Genomic DNA, 25,310 nt, shown 5'->3' with positions numbered 1-25,310 from the left:
CATTGTAATTAATCGCATTTAATAATATATAACATTTTATACTAACCCACAGACATAGATATGCCCATTTTGTTCACCAATAACTCTCCATAATTCATCCTTATTGTTTTCCAATAAATGTGTAACATACACTTTTTGAGGTTGATCTCTGCTAAACGCAGTATGTACGATTAAAGTACCATTTTTTACATACTCTTCAAGTTCTTCTTTATATAGATAATCATCCTTGCTCTTTCTACATCCGAAGTATAAAATTGTATCTCCCACTTCTTTTCCTACAAAAAAAACGTATTCATTTTATAACTGGTGTACTTAACTAATTTTGTTTAAATCCATTTTTCAGCTTTAACAACTTATATTAAATTATTTTTTAATAAAAATCAATTTATTACCTTCCTTCCGGGCAAGATCACGTTCTTGTATAAATGCTCTAAATGGAGCTATACCAGTACCTGGTCCAACCATCACAATAGGAACTGACGTCCGAGTAGGCAATCGAAATTGAGACTTCCGCACAAAAATGGGAATATAACACGGCGGATCTGAAGGATGTTTGTCCTTCAACCAACTAGTAGTTACACCTTTATTAATTCTGCCTGTAGGAGTTTCATACTCTACCACAACTGCAGTAATGTGAATCGACGTTGGATGCAACTAAATAACAAAGTAATCCTTATTAAGAACAATCATATAATAAAGGCACAAAAATAAAAGAGGTAATTTTAAAATGATTACATAACAACCTGATAATAGTTAAATCTATGATTTAACAAGCTTTACTGTTCTAATCGATAGAATTCGTAATTTACTAGATCAATATGATAACATAAAATCACGGTATGAAAAAATGTTATCTACATATACACGATTTATATTTTATTGTATAGGCAGAATGCGGTGACATACAAGCAGTTTCTTTGTGGTGGGTGGTATACAAAGGATCTCAAGGTTGCTTCAAATTGTTTAAATAAAATTACTTATAGCAACAGTCTAACAACAAGAGTACTAGGGACATGTGTCACGAAATTAATCATTTCTAAGATATTTAACTACTACATCAGAATATTCTCACGTCTATGACTTTCACCAATAAATTTTTAAAAAGCTACCAACGTTTCAAGTATATGAAAATCATCATTTTTAAGGGCATCAAGTTCTGTAATTATTCATGTGTTCGTTTTAGCATATTCATTTTGAGCAAATATTGCAAACATTCATTGCTTCATTTTTTCTTTCTGCACTATTATTGGTGTTCCTTGAATATGTACATGGGTATTTCGTGTATGGATAAGAAGAAACATGAAAGTTTTGCTTCGCGATGTATTGTTAAACATTTCAGAAGCAATGTGATTCCAATACGGCGGGTAGTCAGCACATTCTACTCAAAGAGTAAAAGCTGATCTCAATGAACTTTTTTTACATTAACTGTATTGTGCCTTCTTAATATAAATCACTTGTAAGCAACATTTTTTCAAATTATTTAAAATACATGGATATATTTCAGAAGTGTAAAGCTTATTGCTTCACCCCTGTATACCATCCTATCTTTTAGAAAAGTCACTCTTCTGATAACACCATTGAACTGCCTTAAATTATTCAGTTACTATTACGCGAGACTCTATTTTGAGTTATAAGGCAACAGAATGTAATTTTATTTATTTACCTTAGGAGACGAGGAAATTGAATAATAACGGCATTGCAGTCTCGGCAAAATTTCACATAAATGATCCAAAGCTGGTTTTAAACTAGAAATATCTTCTAGTATATGTACAATATTTCTATTTTCTTGAACTATCCATTGGTGATAAGCAGCTTTGCCTTCTGCACTAGTCGATGCCATTAACTTCAACTTTTCTTTATCCTTTGGATCGCTACAATATTCTGCTAACTCTTTAAGAATATGGGTGCGCGGGTTGCTAGTAATGTCTAAATAATGAGTTAAAGCAGTTCTATAAGAACATGGACAAGGAAATGGATGTTTCTTCGTAGATTCCTCTGCAACAGAAATGGCCATGTATTAGAAATGCTGATACTTCTGGACAACTTAATAACACTAGATCAATTCTTCAATTAACTTAGTTTGTAATTTACCATCCGTGTTAGTAAGAGTAAATATCGTATCTAAATTCGTATCACATTGTTTTCCAATCTTGTTCACTAATTCTGTATCGTTTACAGGATACACAGCCAAGTGATCACCAGTTTCATAACGCATTTTAGATCCTTCTATATCGAATTCTATATGCATACACGATCTGTCTGAAGTCGGACCATGAAGTTCACGATTCATTTTCACTGGTGCTAAATAAGGGTTCTTTGCATCAAACGGTCTGCAAAACAAGAGAATTTATGTGAATATTATAAAAACTATAGGTTTTCTACATATATATTTGCAAACCATTAAAGTACGTACGCTCTTTGATTTCTAAAGGAATGAAGACGAGCTATTTCACCAGTGTAAATACGCTCAATCGGTAAATCATTGTGTTCGGTAAGTTTGTACTGTCGGATACTAACATCTTCGCCTGCGCCTTCGATTCCAAAAAAGTCACAAACTGTTGGCCAGAACTTGTCTTTCCATGTGATAAAATCGTCTTCTATACTATAATAACAAATATATTTCATGTGTATTATTTATATTTATATAACTACATATATACATTATCAGTTTTCATAATTTTCTTTTAGTCCCTTTCACTTGCTATTATTTATTTTCACTTTTGCCTTAGCAAAGACAAGAGCGAAGCAGAAATGGTGGGGAAAGCAACGAGCTTTTAACATAAAGGCCAAACAGAGCCCATAGCGCGAAAACACTGTATAAACCTTATTTACATAATTCATAACATTTGTCATGCAATAAATTTTAAGCCAAACGACGTTTGATTTTGAAGGTACAAAAATAAAACAAAATCATATTTGCTAAGGAATTAAAAGCAATTTGTGTAAATATCTTCATTTCATCTAAATACATAAATTCGCACGAATTTCAAATTACAGTTTGTTATAACTTTCATTTGCAAACATATCGCGCAGAACATTTCTTGTACATATTTAATACATTGGACATTGTTTAAACTTATATGTTTGTAAAACTATGTGAACTTACTTGGCATCATCATCACCTAAGCCAAGTTCGAAAACACGAGTGGCACCAAGTTGTTCCAATCTATGATCAACATATATTGCTACTTCATTGTAATGCTCATATGTTTTATTGCCAAGTCCAAATACCTATATAAAATACACAGAAAAAGATTATAAATGATAAATTAATATTACAATATAATTTCATTAGATTTTGAGGAATTGAAACGTATTTACACATTCACGATTAAATACAGATTTTTTATATGATTTAGTTTATGTAAAATTATATTACAATGATTGTAATACTTTTATATAATTTCTCTAATTAAAACTTGTAATTTCATTGCATTTGTTTTAAACAATTACAAGATTTAAAGAACAGTCAAATAAGGGATTATTAAAATTATTACATTAGTCATTTAAAGATCTTGGGTAACGAAAGGAATTCAAAAAACGAAGCCGCAAATACCTCGTATGTTGGTGGTAGAAATAATGTTGCAAAGTACCGCTTAGTGGCGCTACTGTACCTGTGATGTTTCATTATCAAGCGTACGATATTATTGAATTTTCTCAAGTTCATAATTAAAATATTTATAAAGCGTATTCTACAGTCCAATGTACAAATTATAATAGTTTACATTCGCTTCGACTAATGCAACAACTTCATATTTATGCCAGGAGAAAATGAAGCTAACGTGAATCGTTAGTGATTGCGAAACAACTATACACGTGTGCCTGACTGTCTGGCCGTTAGAAATCGCTTACGTAATCTCTGTTACTTCTATGACTGAAGTTATGTGTATATGATTTAAATTCTCGTAGAATCTTTAACCATTATAAAAAATTTACATATGATTTATAATAATATGGGTCGTATTAACTTTCGAAGTATTGCCCTTTAAAGTTAACAACATCAATTGTTAATTCTCAATGATGGTCCAAGTACGGCATGAATTATTCATTTTTCTTTGATTTTGTTTAACCCTCGGCTGTCACACTGGGTCAAATTGACCCTGCAATTTTTTAAGCAAAAAACTTTTTGTTGGAACTCTTATTGCTTCATTTTTTTTTTAACCACCAAGACACTTTAAATGTCAACTTTCAATGATGAGCATATATTCTACAATGTTCAAACTTTATCTCAGAATTTTTGAGACTTAATTCAACAAGTAGTTTTTATATAACAACTGATTGGAAATTGGCAGGGTCAAATTGACCCAGTGTGACAACAGCATTCGAAAAAGGAGATGTGACAACCAGGGGTTATTTTATTGTATATTTTAAGTAACATACAGAGCAAAAAAGAATACTAAAGAAAATAATACTAATTTAAAGTAAATGCAAGTAAAGTAACAGATTCCGAGTGAGAAAATAAGTGTGAGAAGCTGATTCTGATATAGATTAAATAAGAAAAAATGTCCAAAGTATTAACAGTCTGGAAATAATGCTGAAAATGTTTAAAATGGTAATCAGAAAAAAAGGAAGGAAACAATTGTGATATAAATTTACTTGTTTTATATATACTACTTTCTTTTATATGAAATATGTTATAGAAAAATTGACATTATTTCTGTTACAATAAAAAAATTTGAAACACAATCATGTCTGTTAATTCTGTTATTTAAATCAGTCAAATTGAAATTATATTATTTTGTCAGATGGAATATACCTTGGACTTTTATCTTATTGTATTCTTCTTTCGATAAGAAAACATTCGTTTTATGCATTCCCTTCTTTCCATAAATATAAAATTATTTTAATTATAAACAGATTTTTTTTGCTGAAAATATGACTTACTTATTTTGACTTTCAAACACAGGTATTATGCTGTTTAATGAAAAGAACTGTGTATCTACCTTCGACAGCAGGTTATATATTGTATAATTATCTTTGCTTTGCATTTCTTTCACTAAAAAGTTTTTATATATCCAAATATACTAAAAAATGATGTATCTGTTTTGCTTGCCTACATTGTAGCATTAATTGCAATCTCATTTTTATATTTTTAGAACTACAAATTGTTTATAGTCAAGCAAGAAATATTCAGCTGACAATGAAAAGGTACGGGGGTGGAAATCGCAAACAAAAAATCCGGTGTTCAAATCCCGGTGCGGAGGTTTTACTTTTTTTTTTTATTATTTTCCAATTTCACCCTCTGACTATTTAGTAGAATAAAAACTTGAAAACTATTAATTCACAAAACATCCTCAAAGCTTGATTTTGTTACTAAAGTTGCAATTTTGCAGGATATTGTGCTTAGTTGCTAAAGTTTGGACATCGTTAATGTACTGTCCACAAATGCCTCTAAAATTCTTTTTATTCAAATTTGAATTTCCTACCAGTTTCTATTCGGAACATGCTTGAGATTATAAACTTTAAGGCGTCTATCTGATTTTCAAGGTGACAATAGTATCATTCGATTCCTCTTAGACAGCAATTTCTTTCCTTGCATAAAGATTCTTTGGTTACTGTATTCCTTATAACTTAGCGAAAATAGCCAAAATAATGGGCGTGTTAAAGTATGGTTCGTGAAACAAATTTAGCAACAGATAATGCCTTCAACATTTATACAGATGAACCTGATTAAGTGATCCACTGAAATAGTGTGAACAGCGATATCCTGGAGGGTACATACCACTACATAATACATATATGTAGAAGGGAGCACACCTCACCGATTTTGATGACCTTGAAATTTGTTATGAAGGTCATCATTCTGAACGACTTTTTCCTATACATGTCACCGCCGCTCGGTTTTAGTTTTCGAGATATTCATAAAAATATTTTAGTATTTATTCGGAATTAGTTACACCTGTATTAATCGTTTCCGAGGTATCGGTATAGGTTTGGAGCTAGATTTTTTGGGCGGATGAGGGGGCTCGCAGCTACGTGTACGTACTAGATCAAGCTTAACGTGTAAAAATATAATTAACAATAATTTTTTATTAATATCTCGGAAACTAGTATATTCCCGAAGTGAAAATTTTATATGTATTTGGGGTTCGCACTAGTAGTGTGGCACTACTGTCGTTTGCAGAAAAGAAGACGTCCAGGTGCTAAGCGGGGTAAGGGGGCTACTTTGCTCGCATTGGCCGACGCGACAACGTCGACGAATACAAAGTAAGCGAACGGGTCACAGGCGGTGGGAGTCAATGCGAGCAAAGTAGGCCCCTTGCACGCTTAGCGTCCGGGCGCCTTCTTTTCTGCAAACGACAGTACCAAAGTGATTCTGAAATCATAAAAAATCTGAACGCAAGGGTACTGAATTCAGAAAATTTTGAGCAGAATGTGTTATGAGGTTTTACATATTTCATGATTTTTAATTTTAACACTTTTAAATTGAAACATAAAGATCATACGTACAGAGTAATTTAATCCAGTGAGATCAGCATCGCCATTTTTTAACCAGTCAACAAATTCCATAGCATTGTCTGTTGGGTCACCTTCTCCATATGTAGCTAGACAGAATACTGCCAAACTATTTGGAATTGTTTTCAAATGTATTAATTCCTCCTGTTAATATAAATAATAATTATTTTAACTGACAACGTATAAGCTAACAAAACAATAAGAAATTGGAACAAATTTTTTGTTTTGTAATAGGTATATAGATAATATATTTTGTGTAAATATTTGAGTTTTTTGAACCTATTACAAGTAATGTTCCCCGAAACGCAACTATATACCATTCCATATAAGAGTAGACCTAAAGGACAGCGATTAAGAAAAACTGGGAGCGAATGAGAAAGAATGAACGACAGTCGAATATGAAACTGACTCAATATGATCCAAATCACATCGTATTTGGTCTTATTGACATCAGAAAAATCTCATTAATATGTTAAAAATATTTTCATAAAAATAAAACCAAACATTTAATTTGTCATTAAGGCTGTGGTCTTTAAATGCCAGGCCGTTAACTTCTTATAAATGCGACGCCGGCACGTTGGCTTATGTTTTATCTCGTACCACCTTTCACGCTTGACTGTTTCCGAGGGAGATCCGCCTAGTTGGTGGAGCGAGGTGACGATCATATAACGAATATTTCTGGTGAACATATAACGAATATTTACTGTATATGAAGGAACCAACTAAAGAGACCCGTGTAATTCGCCTGTGGGCACTCTCCTAAGGGCCAGCGTGCCAGTGGTAAGAAGAAGCGATACTCTATCCCTTATTTTTCTTACCACTGGCACTGAACTGACACAGAACTGATATGTGTGCACACTATTTGGTTGGCTTTATCACTGTGTGAGTGCGGCTGGTCTCCGAGAATTGCTTGCACTTCGTGTAAGTACTAGTTATCAAATATCGACATAAGACCACTCTTCACAGGTACTTTGATCGTCATTTTTAAGCGGCTCTGAGAAAAATACTTTCGCATGTTTGCCTTGCACATTGCGCCTAGGAAGGGCAGGTTCCTACAACGTGGGTATATGGTCGAGCCGAGGAAATCATATTCCCTGAAGGTACACCGGGCGAAGATGAATCTCGAACAGCTCGCACTCACACGGCGAAAGAGGAACGATGCGTGGCATTCCCATATCTATGATCATGGGCGCCCGGTGTTTGTTTGTGGGGGGGGGGGGGGGGGCAAAAGGGGCGGTTATTTTTTTTTAATCACGTTACCACGGTCCCCCCTCTTAACAATATTTCTGTTGGCTTATACCGACACAACGCATTTCACTTTCCAAATTGTACTGGGTATTAGTATTGGTTGAAGCTAGATTAGTGCGGGGGCGCGGGCACGCTCGCGGGCGCGTAAAGCATGGTAGCGAACCGATGTGAGTTTGGCGATGCTAAAAATGAGACGGGAGAGTTCCCGGGTAGTGGGCCCGCACCAACGTCCAAAAAATTTTTTAAAAAAATTAATATTTTTTTATTAATATTTCGGAAACTAATAAATACCCGAAGCTACAATTTTAGATTTAGGGTGCACACCCCCTTCTCCAAACTTCATTTCAATCGGCCACCGGTTCCTGTCGGAATAATATCCCTACACTGGAAGGCGCATTGCCTATGTTTTCTGTGGAGCGAGTTTGCGACCAATATTGTGCGAGAGAGAAAGATATCGTGCGAGCGAGAGGGATAATTCCCCGGTCACCCGCAATGCGCATGTACCGATATCGCCGTTGCCTCGGTTTTATGCCACGGCGCATGCATATTGCCGGCGATTGGGGCTTTAGTAACGTTTCCGGCAAATATTATACCGTGTGGCGGTATATGTGTGCCTGAGTACGCCAAGTGGGAAACGAACCGACGCCAACGCCACGTGGGAAACGAAACGACGCTAGCGCCAAGTGACGTCACGGGCGGCCCCACGGCCAACCAGCGTCGCCGGGAAATAAGTTGTCGACGCTGGTTCGACGCTGGCGTCGGTTCGTTTCCCGTCATGGCGTCAACACCTATCTTGGCGTTGATTGGTTTGACGTCACGGCGTCACCACGCGCATGCGTGGCGTGATCTCCCCCTCCACTATGAATAAGCTCCGTAGCATATTTCCCGGTAACGCTGGGCTTTACTTCTCTCGCTCACGTACGATGTTGGCCACAATTTCAAGCTCTCAATGCGCCTTTCAGTAGTACATGTTATTATGTTCTAAGCCCCAATCCGAATAACTATAGATATGAAAACGTGCCAGAGCTTCACAAAATTGCTACACTTCAGCCTCAATCACGTTGCATTTTGAGAGACATTACCTAATATTTTACATACTCTTAGTATTATGTAAGTACTAAAAAAAAATTAAATATTTTTTTAACAGAAATTTCAAATTGAAGGAAATAATTTTATCCGAGAATAAATATTACGAAGGACAATTAATTAATATCTATAAAAAATAATTTTTACCATGTCGCATTCTTCAGGATCAGCCACCATTCCTTTCATCTTGTACCGGATACCCTCCTTAGCTAGCCGACCTGTGAATTCCTCAGCAGTTCCAGTTTGACTGCCATAGAATACTACTAGACTCCTTCCGGAAGTTTTCAACTTTTTTATAAATGAATTTTCCGAGGGTGTTACCGCAGGAAACAACGTCGGCCTTTAACCAAAAGTGTTCGATTAAATCGTTGTACAGTTTCTTTACGTAAGGAAAGTTTGCATCCTGATCATATCACCCTAATTATCTACAATATGATGCGTATACATGAACAATTCGATAAAAGATTTTTTCAAATATAGATAATATTTACTGAATGGAGTAGGACTTTGTAACTGGCGTATATTCTTCTTGTTTATTTCGACGCATTAACCACCATAATGCAGCTAATAAGAGTGCACTAAGAAGTATAATATCGAGGGTACTGAAAAGTGGTTCTTCCAGAACTTCTGTCCTTTCTTCGTTGTCTAGTACAGGAGAACCCGCCATTCTTATTGCTTTAGGTTGTGATGCGCCTACAGCCTATAACAAAACAAATAAGTTTTTCAAAATGTGCTGGTTAATTTTCTACCCCATCCTTCTATTAGTATTAAAGAAACGCTATTAACGCTTTGAATGACGTTAGCGAGTTTTCAGGTAGAGAGATTGATAACGGTTGCTTGGTTTTAGCGTGTGCTCATGTCGATAGTTTCTGGAAAGCATCGAAAATACGCTGTTGGCCGTTTAAGGCCCAGTGCAGACGAGCGGTTTGTGCGGCAGTTTACCACCGCGGCAATCTGCCGCGCGCGTTTCAGCAGAACATAAATTTATATGAAGCAGTTCACACGGGACGCAACGTTTGACGGCTACTAGGCGGTATGTTTGCGTTCGTTTTGCCGTACGCATGTCGTGCCTCACTGCGAATGAACGCAAACCGCTCGTCTGCAGTGGGCCTAAGGGCTTGCGGATCATCCTCCCTCCCCATGTTTTTTATTTACGTCGCCAGTCATAACCATGTTTAACCCCCCGGTGGGCGCGTATGTGTGCTGAATACACGCATGCCAATTTATGGCGATAAAAACATTTTCTGGTGTTTGCATTTTTTAGGACCCCTATCTATTTCTTTAATTACGTTTTTCCCTTTATACGGTGCAATATTCAAATCAAGTGGTTGGGCGGCAAAGGCTGTTTAATTCGGTCGTGACCTTTTCACTACCAAACTGAATTTGAACCTGACAAGTACATAGCATTATGCAAAAATGTCCGCTGGAAGAATACACAGGGGTGCTGGGTACGATATATCACGGTAAAACGTTTTTTTTCAACCAAAAACTGACCACCGTGCACACGCGCGAGTAGCGGAGGGTTAAATGTGTGCTTATAACGATATATACAGGATATTCGACTACAGCTGGGAAACAATTTAAGGGTTGATTCTAGATACCGGAATAAGACGAAAATTAAGAATAACGATATTGCCGTTGTGGCTTCGTTTGTTATTTATAAGCGTTTAAAGATTGAGTGTGTTCTGCCCAAAAACAGGCAATCAGAGTGGGCCAGTGTCACGCGGGTGAAGATAGGAGAAGGGTCCCGCAGTGGTGATCATAGCCACTGTCGCATATGGTCATTTACCTTTCAGGGAAGCTGTGACAAAATTTACGACAATCGGCATGACCACACTTGGTCGATTCTGCGACACTTAATTAAAAATTATAGGGTATCGTTAAATTACAGAAGACCTGCCTACTGCTTGAAATCCATTGCTTCTATTCTGTCCACTGTAAGTAGTCCATTGAGCTATCGAGATTGTTACGAAGTGAGGCTGAGGGCAATAAGATTGGCGGCTGCGAAACCGTGGATTCAAGATTGTTGGTTGGAGTGTGTTAGTTAGTAGCGGACGAACCGGGGTCTGGTATCTCCGGGAGCCACTAGGAATGTTAGTTTAGCCTCGTAACTTTATAATGCGATACACCTCGAGCGGTAAATATGTATCTATGTGGATTTATCTCGTAGTGGAAACTCTGACGATGATTAGATTCAAATAAAAGAACTCTCAGTAAGAAATAACTAAGTATGGGGAGACCGGGGCAAAGTGGGGCGGAGAAAGTTTGAAGTCGAATAAAATTTTTCCCTTTCAATAAAAATGTTTGGAAATAGATTTATAATGTAATTAAAACATTACTGTTGATAAATGACGAATAGCAATACTTAAAATAAACTTAGAGTATATTAAAATTCAACTTGAAAGAAATGATGCAAGTGGTACTCCTATCCGGGGGTACATCAATTAATCATCAGGAGGGAAATCAACTCCTATGATGCAACTCCTATCCGGGGTAAAGTGAGGTGCAACAAAATAAGAACTTTAATTAAGGATACAGGTAAATATTAACCCCTTGCGCTGGAATGACGTGTGTAGCACGGCAGCTTCTGGCTTTTTTGCACTGTGGTTGTCAAAAACTCTGGCAGATTTTTCATTTTTTTGAGGTTAGTTCCTGTTTCACCACGCCGCGTGGTTTTCTAGCCAGCTGATAGGTTAGGACGTTGCGCACATCACTTGCGCATTGGTTCTTAGCAGCCATTTGCAGCTGTTTACCCCGGTCACTTTACCCCGAATATGTACTCAGTGGAAAATTAATTATTTAATAATGTTAGGATTAATGTTTCCTCAAACGCGTGTACACGTATGTTTGTAAGGTTGTTATAAACACGCAGAAAAAAATTGGAGTTAAAATAACACATTTAAGACTTATTTATCCAAAAACCTAAATTGAAAAGAAAACCAAACGGAAGTCTACAAAAATTAATTTCTAATTTTTTAAATGAATTTCCATTTTTCGATATATGAATGTGCATAATTATCATTGTGGTATCACACACATTTATTATGTCACCAAAATTTGTAAATATATTCTATTGCTAAAGAATAAATGAAGAAAGCTCATTTTACCCCGAGGTTCACATTGCCCCGGTCTCCCCTACATTCTATAAACTCGGTCTTTACAATCATTGAAGTGTTTGATTGTCGCGGTGCCTAAGTCCACCTCTCAGATTTGACCCACTGAAAAATACGGGGGGTCTCTTGAACCATACAGTGCGTAGAGTTGCTGACAGGCGTTGTAATTATTAAACTCTTTAGGTACGTCTACACGACGACACTTTTGTGTCTGGATCAAGTGTATGCGACACTCAAGAAAATTTCCAGAAGATTGGAAACTGCCTAGAGCAGTCCGCGACACTGAATTAGACCTATCGTCGCGGGAGTTGCGGCTAGAGCTAGACTGAAGACGCTGCAACTAGCTCTGGCTAAGTAGACACAAAAGGCACTTGATCTAGACACAAAAGTGTCGCCGCGTATACGTACCTAAAGAGTTTCATAATTGCAACGCCTATCAGCAACTCTGCGCACTGTATGGTTTAAGTTGAAATAATACTTGAAGGAGAATGTTCCTCGGTCCCGTAAGCCTCTTTCGTCTATGCGCACTAGACTTGAAATGAACCCCCGAGTATGCATTCGTGGGCCTTTTTATACTATGAAAATCGGCTAGAAAATAGTGGGGACATGAATGCCTTCAATTGAATATTAGGTTCTCGTGGAAAACTCGGTTGCACCAGACTATTGCAGAAAACGGTGATCCCACCGGGTCACGTGCACTCCGGATACCCGAAAGGGTTAAAAAGTCACAGATAGGTCTGCGTATATAGCAAGATAGACACGCACAGAAATCACACCACCAAAAAAAAGATAAAAAAATTATCAGATCTCTTGCACTAAACCGTGTGAAAAAAATTGAAAAAGAACACAAATTCACCCGCACTGAACACGCCAAAAAATGGTCAGATTTACACGCAATCAGACAATTGATAGCTCTTAATGATTGTCTATTTCGCGATGTGGCGATGCTGGGTGAAATAAATTACTATCGACGGAACTAGGTTGACAATGAGGATCAGCAAAACGAAAACAGCTGATTTTTTTTGCTGAGCAGAATATTTGTATGCTCGCTTGGTTGATGTACTGCGCTCGAAGAATTTGTTGCGACTGTTTTCGTCGGTCAACCCGAAAGAGTTCCCCTAAACTGATACAGAGAAAGTTCAAGTATTTTCAAACTGCAATAAATGGGAAAGAAAGAAACTCTGACCCGACCGCCACATTTGGGGTTGTAAAGTAATTTGGGCCTACCTGCTCGCGTGCATTATTTGAACGACCATCGCGAAGTAGAAAAACATTCAGTCGACCCGAGCGCTTACGTCGATAAACTTACTTTCAGTTATTTATGAAGGGTTATTAGCTTTAATTGTCTGAGTACGTGTGAATGTATTTTTTTTTATCGTGGCAAATTTTAGTGCGGGTACATTTAATGGTTTTTTTTTCAATTGTTTTGCGCGTTCAGTGCGGGATTTTTTTTAAAATTTTTTACACATTTTAGTGCAGGAGAAACGATATTTTCTTTTTTTTTTGACGTTGGGCGAATACGGCTTTGACGACCACTGCTCGACTCCTCGCCTGACTTGTCCCGCGCGCAGCGGTGCACGCAAATTGCCTGCTTTCAGGCATAACTTTAAGCGCTTATAATTAACAAACGAAGCCGCAACCGCAATTTCGTTATTCTTGATTTTCGTCTGAGTATGGTATCTAAAATCAACCCTTAAATTTATTTCCACTTGTAGCCGAGCGCCCTGTATACAGGGTGTCCGCGGGATGACTGAACAGCCTGGATATCTCCTAATGTATTGGAAATAAAAAAATAAAAAAATATGGCGTTGCATGGTTCAAGGGGGCCAATTTATTAGCGCAGACGATTTTTTTTTCGATTATTATTTTGAAAAATACGATGGTCAAGTTCGGTTTTTTAAATGGAACTATTTTTTTTGAAGAGGTAAGTTGATAGTACGTTCCAAGACAAATTCAATAAGCTTTAATGTATATACTTGATTTCCACTGGTTTTTGAGATATTGCGCTTGCGAATTGTGGTGGAAGAAAACTGGAAGAAAACCTGCTGAATCCGATTGGTCCTAATGCAATCTGCTCCCTATAGTTTAGAAATTTGGTCTAGCAAATTTCACACCTCCTCACCTAACCAATCGAACTTGCATCCCTTCTAAAAGAACCGGCCATCCGAGCGTAGAAGCAAGTGCGAAATAAAAGACTATTGAAGTTGAAAATTGAGTCTGAATGAGGGAATTGAGAAAATGTTACGACGTTTTGAAACATTAACATTAGTAAGTAGCATTTCTGACGGAAAAGGAATTGTCCAGCCTTTGGGCCTGCCATTCCTAACCCAGACCTTTGGCAGGTAGATATCTGTTTCAACAGGCAAGGCCACCCGCGACGCCAGCAAGACCGTCCCCGGTTCTTGCTAATTCAGCGGGTTTTCTTCCAGTGAAAATCGGTAAATTTGCAAGCGCAATATCTGAAAAACCAGTGGAAATCAACTGTATACATTAAAGCTTATTGAATTTGTCTTGGAACGCACTATCAACTCACCTCTTCAAAAAAAATAGTTCAATTTAAAAAACTGAACTTGACCATCGTATCTTTTAAAATAATAATCGAAAAAAAAATTCCTCTGCGCTAATAAATTGGCCCCCTCGAACCATGCAACGCCATATTTTTTTTATTTTTTTATCTCCAATACATTAGGAGATATCCAGCTGTTCAGTCTTCCCGCGGACACACTGTACATCATTTACAAAATGTAGACAATTATATACTAATAAATACATACATATATACATGCATCGTTAAATACAATTTTGCTATTTTTCTTTCTGATTGTGAGTTATTTATTTATATAGTAATAACTTTCTAAATATGTTATGTATCGGTGAAATTTAATAATACCTTTCTACATTTCCAATTTTGTTGCTTCGTATACATTAGCATACAAATATTTCTACAGAAAATAATAATTTATGTTTTTTGTTCTAGGTCAAACGGTGTAGCCGTGTGGTTGAACACCACGAAAAACGTCGCTCGAAAAGATGGTGCGTATCACGGCTCTAGCGTCGCCACTTTGTAAGAAGTAGAAAATTTTCGACTTTTTCCTTCGAGATTCGTACAATAAAAGCTTTCATATTGAATTTCCCATTTTAATATATTATTATCTTCCCCCCAAAATTGCCAAAAACAATAATGACTTTGATTCGTCCAAGGTGATCGAACCCCTTGTGTCCTCATGTTCTAGCAGGTTTGGGCTCAGGCTACAGTTTCTATTTCCACTGCCCAAAACGGTGTTTATTCGCTTTTTTCTTGGGTGTAATACAAGGAAAGGTTATTTTACCACGCGATGTTTTTTTTCAGCATATATGACTACATATTTCTAAAGTTGCGCTGTTGTATGCGAGCTTGAAGAAATGGTTACGATAAGTGCAAATGGTTTCGCTAATGCTACTGATTACACTTCGACGGCCCTGATAATGATTAGTTCGGCCGGCCTTCCAAGCATAGAAAAGTTGGCACAAACATAAAAATTGTGGTAACTGGAAGTTCCAGACACGCATGGTTTTGATCGATTGTGGCTTACGGAAATCTGTAATGGATGAGGATCAGGATGTGGATAGGGATTCGCGTTCCCTAGCCAAAATTTGCTCAGCTGTAAAGCCGGCATGCGTGAGTCACATTCGTGGTGCTGTGTCTGCCTAGAAAGCCTGGGCCAATTTAGAAAAAGCTTTTCAAAGTTCTGGTCCGAGGCAGTTCTAACTTCGAAGAGAAAACTCTATCGCACTAAACATGAAAGCTATTCATCCATGAGTGAACATGTGAGTGCTGTATTAGCGCTCGTCCATCAGCTTGCTGATATAAAAAAAGGCCATTGCTGATGATGAGTTGTTGCTCAGCTGACTTGCAGTAACTCACACTGGAGTTAAGAGCGAAGAAGTGCAAAAATTACTGCTCGAAGAGGAATGCCGTAGCGCATATAGGACACATTCCACAAAAATGCCCTAAATTATGAGGAAACAATAAGTTCAATAAAGCCGAACGAGTTGAATCTTTGAGGCAATAAACATGTGAACAAATTTAAGGCCGCGTCCAGATCTGAACCGACGTTTGTCAAATGTTAGAGAGTGCAAACAATATTTTTTGCAATTTTTGTGCTTACAGTCGGAAAGTATGATCATTTGCCTTTAAAGAAGCTGAGTTTCATAAAAATCGGATGTTTTTTAACAAAGATACGGCCACGTCCAGAGATGTCTACGTTTGAAGGGAGGCATTCCCTTCATTTTTGACATGTTTCATCATTTATTGATTATAATCTAAGATTACAGGATATATATTGTATAATAAATACAACAATTTTTTTTTCTCGTCGCTCTTTTTAACGATGGGACTCTTGATGTTAATTTCCATATAATTATATGGATCGGAGTTTATTAATAAGTTATTTAGAACATCTTGATTTGTCATTTTTCGGCTGCTCTTTTTGCGTATAATTCGCAGTAGTTTTTGAAATCTTTATTTCGGGCTTTCTGGGCTTCCTCTGTTAAATATTCTAAAAAAATTGTTATATTTCCATTTCTAGAAAATTACCAGCTTTTTATATAGTTTTAATTAGTCTTTTTCTAGAAATAAAAAATATAAATACTTATATTCTATTGCCAAATTCAATTTTTTGTTACCATTTTCGTATTTTTCTAAATTAAAAGAATTGTTCGTAATTGTTCGTAAATCCAAGCATACCTCATAATTCTGGATAGATTCAATTTCACAAAATTCAATTATATATATCCGTCCGCATCCGACCCTTTGAAAATTAATATTTTTTGTACAAAAGCAGGTGCAAGTCAGGAAAAATATATTATTTTGCTTCAATTTTTTATTTTCAATAATACTGGTGCAAAATGAATGTTTTTAACTTCAAAATACTGTAATTGAGTAATGGTAAAATATAATAATAATAAGTAATATATGTTGGAGCGGAAGCACGCAGAGGTGTGAAACGCGCAAAAGTATGAATGAAACGCTAGATAGATAAGAATGAATCATGCATGTAATCAGAGAGTGATTGGAATCGAGTTTCGGGGAATTACACGCGAGAAACAGAAGCCGAAAAATGACAACTCAAGATGTTCTAAATAATTTATTAATAAGCTCTGATCCATACATTTCAACACCAAGAATCCCATTGATAAGAACAGAGCGGAGAAAACAAATATGGCCAGAAACATTATCTTCGCTAGATGATTCGGATACGTAATCAAGTTCTGTATTTTATTTAAATTTCTTATCAGAGATTCTAAAGATTTTTGTATGTATTATGCAACATATTACCTGTAATCTTCGATTATCTTAAGTATAAGATAATCTGTAATAAGGCAGAAAGTTTAAATATTTGTGTGTTTGTGTATCGCTTAAAAACTTTCCAGAAGTAAACTCTGGAGTTACGAAAAACGTACCCCCAGCTAATTATGCCTGGCTAATCCAGATGGATGTGTCTATTTTCACAAAAAATTTTTTTTTATAAAATTTGTATCTAAATTCTGCAATCTAAAGCTGGTAATCACTAAATGGTTAAATATGTAAAAAATGAAGCGAATGCCTACTTAAGTGTCGATCCGTCCCACTGTGCGCCGTTGACTGCCACTGTTGACGTTGGTCGATTTGTGAAAGCAGTTTTAGTAGAAATCGGCAAAAGATGTCAATTTTGAAAGCCTGTATTTTTTAAACAATTCTGAAACTCGAAAATGATGAACTAAGCCCCTCTAATTTTACATAGACTAAAATATAATCTAGTATCATAAACGTTCCTGACACCCAAATACGAAAGTGAACGAGTTGGCCTGAATCTAGCCCGTATCACCGATAAAGTATAGAAGGGACCTATCACCATCGACAAAGTATCTTCGCCGACGACCATATCTTTATGAGTGGTCAACGGCTCGCCTCAACGAGTTACTATATAGAGTGGGACAATAACTTTGATCACCTAAAATGTCTCTATTAATATGTTTAGAGGTATAAAAAAAATTTATTTATAAAAGTTGGACGATACCGAGGGGGTCATAACGCGCGATGTAGTAATAAATCTTTTGTGGGTGGAAGATCTTCAGAGACTTCAAGGTCACCTCTATTTTTTTAAATGATATGTTATACTCTGTTATTCCCATTAGAATAACGAATATTTAGACGATTTCAACGGCTCTTAGTACGAGATTATTCGACATAAAATAATGGAGTACAACAGAACGACCCTTACGTCATAATAGCTAGTTACATACTTAGAGGATGTCCGTTGGCATCGACCCAAGATTGCCATCGTTGAATATGCTGAAGCGCGTACACATCTTATCCGGATTGATTACAGCACCTGCTGCGATGATCGATGCAAACGGACATCACTCGAAAAACTCTTTCGTCCGAAGAAAAGGTGAAAATTTTACTGCGTAAATAAAAATAAAAATAGGGGTATGTCAGTTAAAAATTGTATCAATCGATTCATCTTGACGAGACCTTTACAATGGCTTATAGAAGTGGCAGTAATGAAGAAGTAGCTTTACGTGGTTACTAAGAAAGCTAACATGGCCTAAACGAAAATTTGGTCATGTTTTAGGCGAAGTCACTATAGCCTATCGGATTTCCTTTTAGCAGTATTTCGAATGAATCATATTTTTATTAGATAAAAAAATAACTATTGTAAGTAGTGTGCTACGTCGATGAACGGACCTACTTCGTTTTCCAATTTTCCGAGCTGCTTAGAAACAAAGAAAAATGTAAATTACACTTGAGCGCTGGGATCTACTTTTATACCGTCGTGACAATGACGGTCATTCATGGAATTTTACGAATTAATTTACAAACATTAGAATTTTCTAACTAAATATTTAAACTGCCGGCTGTCCTATGGTTTCTGGGGTGGGAATACATTCTCGCCACATGTACAAGGCTATATAAGAGCCTTTATGATTATTTTGTTGAATAATAATTTATCCGATTACTTTCTGCAAGCAAATCTATGAAACATACCCCAGGCTTCAGTAAAAATTATATTCTTTTGTTCCTAAACCAATCGTAAATTAAAAACAAAATGGATAAGCACGTTTACAAACGTAAAGTAAAACGACTTACTGTTTATAATACCTATTTTTCAGCTAACAAAGATACGATTTATATTTTATAAGAAATATAGTCAAAAGGCAATACGACAGGCTATAATGATGCTGCGTGTAACTTGGACAATTTTCTTTCAGGCCAGATTATTACTCACGAAATACCACGAATTTTTCGAGGAACTAGTGGTTTCAGAGGAATTAAACTAATCAAGTTTCCCATTCATAACTTTCAAGGCAATTTTCAGTTGACAACAAACACATTTATATATTAATACTTTCATCGGCGTCAACGAGTAGGATTTTCTCGGGGATTTTCATTCTGTATACGATTTTTATGTATTTTCCAGTTAACCACTGCCTCAACAATCAAGCCCGCGATGAGCCATTTAATAATGAAAATTTCAATTTCTATATTCTCCATTAGATATTCGTGAAAGTATTGCCAATGGGGTGGTGAGATTTTCCTGATGAAAATCAATCCAAACCATGGACCTAGGAATTAACACTATTCCTACCACGACAACAGTCAAATGACTGTTTTTAAATTTTCGATTAGATTTTCCTATGTACAACCTAATTGAATCGCCTTTAAACTTCACTACATTTCCTCAAATACGCGTATGTACATGATATACTTTTGAATAAAAGAAACTATATTTTTATACTGTCGAATTGGCTATTATCTTCATTCTATATTAAAAAATGTAAGCTATGTTAAAGACCGGTCATTTGACCGGTCGCGGTAGAACTAGGTACAGGTGAAGTGTCGGTAAGAATAGTGTTAAATGGACGAAGCACAAAGCTGCGGGGCCTAAGGTCGTGTCAGTAAGGGAGGGAGGGGGGCGGGGCATGATACTGCGCATGTGGTGGTGGACGATCGGTGATTGTTTAATGAAAGTGACATATCATCGATAAGAGGCATTGCCTCCTTTATATTTTTTTTATGATTAAGTTTGTCGTTGATTTTGAAACGTTAACACGTAATTGCAACATTATATTTTGGTCTCTTAAGACTTGGTAAAACTTATGCCACTCGTCAATTGAGGGACTCATATGTAAGTATATATATATATATATATATATATATATATATATATATATATATATAAGTATACATGTATATGTATAGTGTTGTATATATAAGCATATTTTAATACACCCTGTATAAGCATTCCGTTTCAAATAAAGCGCGACGCATGCGTACTACTCCGCCGATCACAAGCCATCCACCACGACGTCTCTCCTCCCGATCGACTGGCTCGACCCCCTCGCCCATGTTGAGACTTTGTTGAGACTCCATTTGATTCTTAGGTTCATGCGTCGCAAGCAGGGATAGTGATAATAATAATGATTGTAGATGCATATTTCTCTTCAATTTTCATTATTTTTACAATTTATATTCGTGAATAATCACTTCGTTAGTATATACTTACAATTAGACATCTGGACAGGGTGTGATAGGCATCGATTTTTATACGGTGGATCTATGTCAGAAATAAGTAAATAGGTGTCCGAGCGTTTCAGCCAATAGGCCTTAATAATAGAGATATTTACATGTAAATTATTAAATATTTCATAGGGTTTTAGTGGGTAAAAATCCCGCTGTACTCTGGTGCCCCCGGGGAATTCCCCTCTGGAGGCGCCGGGTGCCTTTTGGAGATTTCCCCACGATAAAGATAAAAATTTATAAAAAAAAATTTTAATTTTTAATTTTAATGTGGAGAAATCTTCAAAAGGCACCCCGACGCCTCCAGAGGGGAATCCACCCTGGGCGCCAGGGAACAGTGGGATTTTTACCCACTAAAACTCCATGGCTACTATGAAATTTTTAATAATTTACATGTAAATATCTGTATTATTAAGGCCTATTCGGTTAAACGCTCGGACACCTATTTACTTATTTTCGACATAGATCCACCGTATCAAAATCGATGTCTATCACACCCTGTCCTCCCCTTGTAAGTATTTTTTGTATGACGTTCTTTCCTGTGTGTAATATTTTCCAAGAAATTATTTAACAAGGAGAGTATTTTAGGTGTCCGCCTCCGATCATTTTGATTTTCGGATATGTTATAGAGGACCGAAAAATAAGAAATACGTGTTTTTTTATTTTTCCCCGTTTTCATATTTGGGGGGTGAAAACTGCGCTCAAAGTTAGGGTTGAAAAATCATTTTTGTGGAATATCTCGAGAACTATTAGAGATAGGGGAATAGTGTCAATGGACGAATTTTGTGTCTTTGAATGCGAAATATGACTGACTCACCAAATTTTCAAAAATCCACAAAAATGATTTTTCAACCCTAACTTTGAACGCAGTTTCCACCCCCCAAATATGAAAACAGGGAAAAATAAAAAACACGTATTTCTTATTTTTCGGTTCTCTATAACATATCCAAAAATCAAAATGATCGGAGGTGGACACCTAAAATACTCTCTTTGTAAGAAGGTTTTCCATCCCGAACTTTGTTAATTTTCCACCCTTTTAATGTGAATTCCATTCAATATAAAATTAAAGTTTCTACTACTTTCTAATACTCTACCTATATGCTAAGTTTCGTTGAAATCGGAAATTGTCAATTGAACAATATTCCCAGTAAGTTAAACTCTCATTTAATTTTCTAGAAAATCAGTCATATGCGTCTACCGATCGTTTCAATAGAAATTCGCTACCTAGACAGCCTACAATTATTATTTCAGAAGCATTTTGTATTCATTACTACACCTCCATTAAATAATTAAATCATCTTCAATTACTTGCAGTTTTCCTACGGGTAATTTTCCTTGAACTCTATGGATATCATGAATTCATATCTGAGTTTTTTTTAAGAACTTTGCGTTACAAAAACATTTACGTAGAGGTACGCTCTTGGTTAAAATTGTTTACATTTGTTATCGCGTATGAGCTATATTTTCAAATTTTCCACCAGAAAATGTACAGTTTAACAGAAAATGAAAAATAGCGTGCATTTAAACCTGACGTAATCAGCATTTCGTCTCCAGAACTTGATTATAATACGTAATTTAGCCACACTATCTGGTATCAACGCACAGATACTTGAGCGTTTTTAAATATCGGGCACAAGCACACTGCAATGTATGCGATATGAAAAGTCAATGAAAGTCATCATACGCAGACATAAACTGCAAACATTTTGCGACATCCTTTCGTTGCATTTACATTTAAAATGCGATTAAAACGCGTGCGATTCCGCGACTGAGGTCGGGGAACAATTAACCGCTTATGATCGTTAAAGAAAAATTCATTACATTACTGTTGTTGATTCTGCCACTGTTGCCAATAAACATACAAATATAATGTTACGAATAATCCAGCAGAGGAGCCCATCGAAATTTACTGGTTCATGATTTTTTTTTTTTTCAAATAAACAAACTTACTGAACGTTCTGTGATAATGAAATGAACATTTTATCTCTCCGATTTAAACAATTTATATCGCACAACTGTGTCACATTCGTCATCCTTACCGGCAAATCCATTCCGCGCAGGTGAAATAACTGAGATCAGCAAGTACAGTGGCTAAAGCGATCAAAATCGTGAGATCTTCGTAGCGTACACATTCATCGACAGTCTACAACGGAACTAGGAATATATACAACGCGGTGGTGCGACAACAGGCGCGTTACTCTGGCGGCGAGTTCACGACGTTATGTCAAGTCTTGGTGGAAGCGACGTATCGTCGCGACGAGAGGAACGAAGAACTAGCAAGTCATCACTGAACAAGCCTGTGTGCACGTGCGCACGATATGCCTACATGTATACGTTCATACACAATGTACACACGCGCATATTGAAATGACATGTTAAAACGTACGTGCTCTAGTGACGTTCGATCACTAACCACGCAACAGATAGTAACTATGACTGTTATGTTATATGGCTACAATTGTCTATAACTTTTTAAGCACGGAAGACCAGTTGATTCGTCATTTGAAAACGCTTACATAATACGCATTCAGCGTTATATCATTCCTTCGTTTTTGTGACAGAATTCCACTCTTGACACTTTTCTCGACAAAATATCGTGCGATAAAATTAAGATATAAAGATTTCGCACGGTGGGTATACATGGAACCACGCACGCACGAAGTTTCTGATCGCGTATATCTGTTGAATTGCAGATTTTCTTTCTCGCTCAGAACCAGTTAATTATTTTTTTCTTAATGCGGCACATTCTAATGAATTCATTAGTAATTAGAAATTATAATAAACCCGTTTGTCTCAGCAATCCCGAGTAGATACATCCCAAATTCAGTGGTAGGAATAATTTGTGAAATGCTTCGAGTCTTCAGTTTAGGTAAGCGTAAGGGCTAAACGTTTTATGAAATTTTGCGATTAGCTGAAGAATAGATATTGGAGTCGTTTAGTTTTCGTGAAACTATTAGGGAATGTTTGCAGTGCAGATAGAAGTTACGTGCACAGATTTATTTATTACTGATAATAGTAAAAAAATGTTTGGCAAACTTATACGATTTTTATATATATATATAAGAATAAATTTGCTGTAAAAATATGCTCTCTTATATATATATATATATATATGAAAGTATTTAAGTGACTTCGAGGTTACTATGTTTTATTTAATGCAACCATATATTTTTATTATAATATTTTTGTAACTGACAAGAGAAACTGAAGACTGCTGTAAAAATGGGGAAGCTCCATAATTTTCTGAAATTCAGTTATATGTAGGTAATATTGACAGTAAAAAAATGACTGTGAGTTAACTGAAGGTTTTGTAGTTTCTGGTACAGATGAGAATGATCGAGAAGGGATCAATATCTCGGAAACTAATAAATACCCGAAGCTATAATTTTAGACTTAGGGCCCACCTACCCTCCCCACCCCTCCCCTCAAACCTCCCGTCGATCGGCCACTGGTGCCATTCGGAACTACTACTTTTAAAGTTAATATTGTGTCAGATGACTGACGATAAATATTATTATTGTCTGATTGTCTACAGAAGGCGCGTGGGCGACCCCTTCGGCCGGCGCGCGTGGCTCGTGAGAGATCCAATGCCCGCTACGTCCTTCGTGCGATGTTGTCACGTTGTGCAGCAGATCGAAAGTCTCTTTCTATCTTCAAGAGCAACTGTGTCTCTCTCACTGGCTCGATAAAACAGATTCCTACGCCAAATAGAACTTTGAAATTTGAATTGTGCGATTTCTGCCTACATATTATGTTCGTGGAAAGATGCTGTACTTATATGAACTTTTATCTCGAAAGCTATCGATGTATCAACAGCATTGGGTTAATTTTCTTTTATTTCGATTTTTAATCGAGAAGAATTAATCTTTCGGAATAAAGTTTTGATATTGTAAAACTATTTTTGTATGATTTATTTCATAAATTTCGACTCCAACTCGTTCTTTTAAACATAGCTTAAAAGTATTACTCTTAGGATGACACCATTAAAATTAACGCCGCAGTAAGTTGTCTCTTGCTCAATAATTACGGACAGCTGAGCATGTAATTTGCACCCCACACTATTTCAATGAAGTCTACAAACAATGACGACAGAGCAAGAGATTTTAACCCGAAACGTTGTGCACCACAGTCTTCAACAGCTTACTGCGGCGTTAATTTTAATGTCGTTATCCTAAGAGTAATACTTTTAAGCCATGTTTAAAAGAATGAGTTGGAGTCGAAATTTATGAAAGCAAATGATACGAAAACCCTTCACTGCTTCAGAATAAAGATGCCCTTTTCATAAAACACCGAAATTACCGCTGCGGGTATTGAATGCGAGGTGAACATCAGTGGCTAAACTGATGAGCCAATATATATATATAACCATAAACCGACGTATCCGCGAGATTACCCCGTTAATCCCCGAGACAGTTTTTCAGTTGACTCATGTTTCTCACTTTCGGAGATTATACAATTCGAAACATGCAATATCCTGATGCAAAAAGACATCGAAAAGTCCTTTGCCGTTTTGGAATCCGAGGCTTCGTTCTCGAGATATTAACAGTTGAATATTAGCGCTCGAATTTCCGGGCCGCGCAGTTTAAAGCCGATACAGCTGAGCACGGAGGTGTAACCTCTAGTACGCACACGCAGGAGGCACGCGTAGATCGGAGAGTCGGCCGCGCTGGGTCAAACCGTGAAAATGAGATAGCGCGGTCGACTCTTCTGTGTGCGTGCCTCCCGCGTGCGCGTGCTTGCGTGCGCTGCTCCGTGCTCAGCTGTATCGGCTTTAAACTGCGCGGCCCGGAAATTCGAGCGCTAATATTCAAATGTTAATATCTCGAGAACGGAGACACTAATCCCAAAATGGTAAAGGACTTTTT

General features: G+C 36.7%; 1 protein-coding gene across 4 annotated transcripts in view; it reads right to left on the bottom strand.

Annotated features, from left to right (window-relative positions):
* Cpr (Cytochrome P450 reductase) overlaps window positions 1-25,310 on the bottom strand; it is a 35,632-nt gene that overhangs the window by 933 nt on the left and 9,389 nt on the right. For 2 of the 4 annotated variants that reach the window (XM_076806666.1, XM_076806650.1), the window contains exons 2-10: window positions 9,282-9,490; window positions 8,938-9,130; window positions 6,451-6,600; window positions 3,107-3,231; window positions 2,414-2,602; window positions 2,092-2,330; window positions 1,664-1,995; window positions 393-654; window positions 47-275 (exon numbers count right to left, since the gene is read on the bottom strand). In XM_076806666.1, the coding sequence (XP_076662781.1) occupies window positions 47-275; window positions 393-654; window positions 1,664-1,995; window positions 2,092-2,330; window positions 2,414-2,602; window positions 3,107-3,231; window positions 6,451-6,600; window positions 8,938-9,130; window positions 9,282-9,457 (1,895 nt within the window). In that variant the 5' untranslated portion in view covers window positions 9,458-9,490. Of the gene's footprint in view, window positions 1-46; window positions 276-392; window positions 655-1,663; window positions 1,996-2,091; window positions 2,331-2,413; window positions 2,603-3,106; window positions 3,232-6,450; window positions 6,601-8,937; window positions 9,131-9,281; window positions 9,491-18,167; window positions 18,288-22,484; window positions 22,691-25,310 lie in introns of those variants that run through there. The other 2 variants (XM_076806659.1, XM_076806641.1) reach the window with 2 other exon arrangements.

Source organism: Andrena cerasifolii, chromosome 1, assembly GCF_050908995.1.
Source record: "Andrena cerasifolii isolate SP2316 chromosome 1, iyAndCera1_principal, whole genome shotgun sequence".
In the NCBI taxonomy this organism is placed as follows: Eukaryota; Metazoa; Arthropoda; class Insecta; order Hymenoptera; family Andrenidae; genus Andrena; species Andrena cerasifolii.
This window is presented reverse-complemented; position numbering and strand designations above follow the sequence as displayed.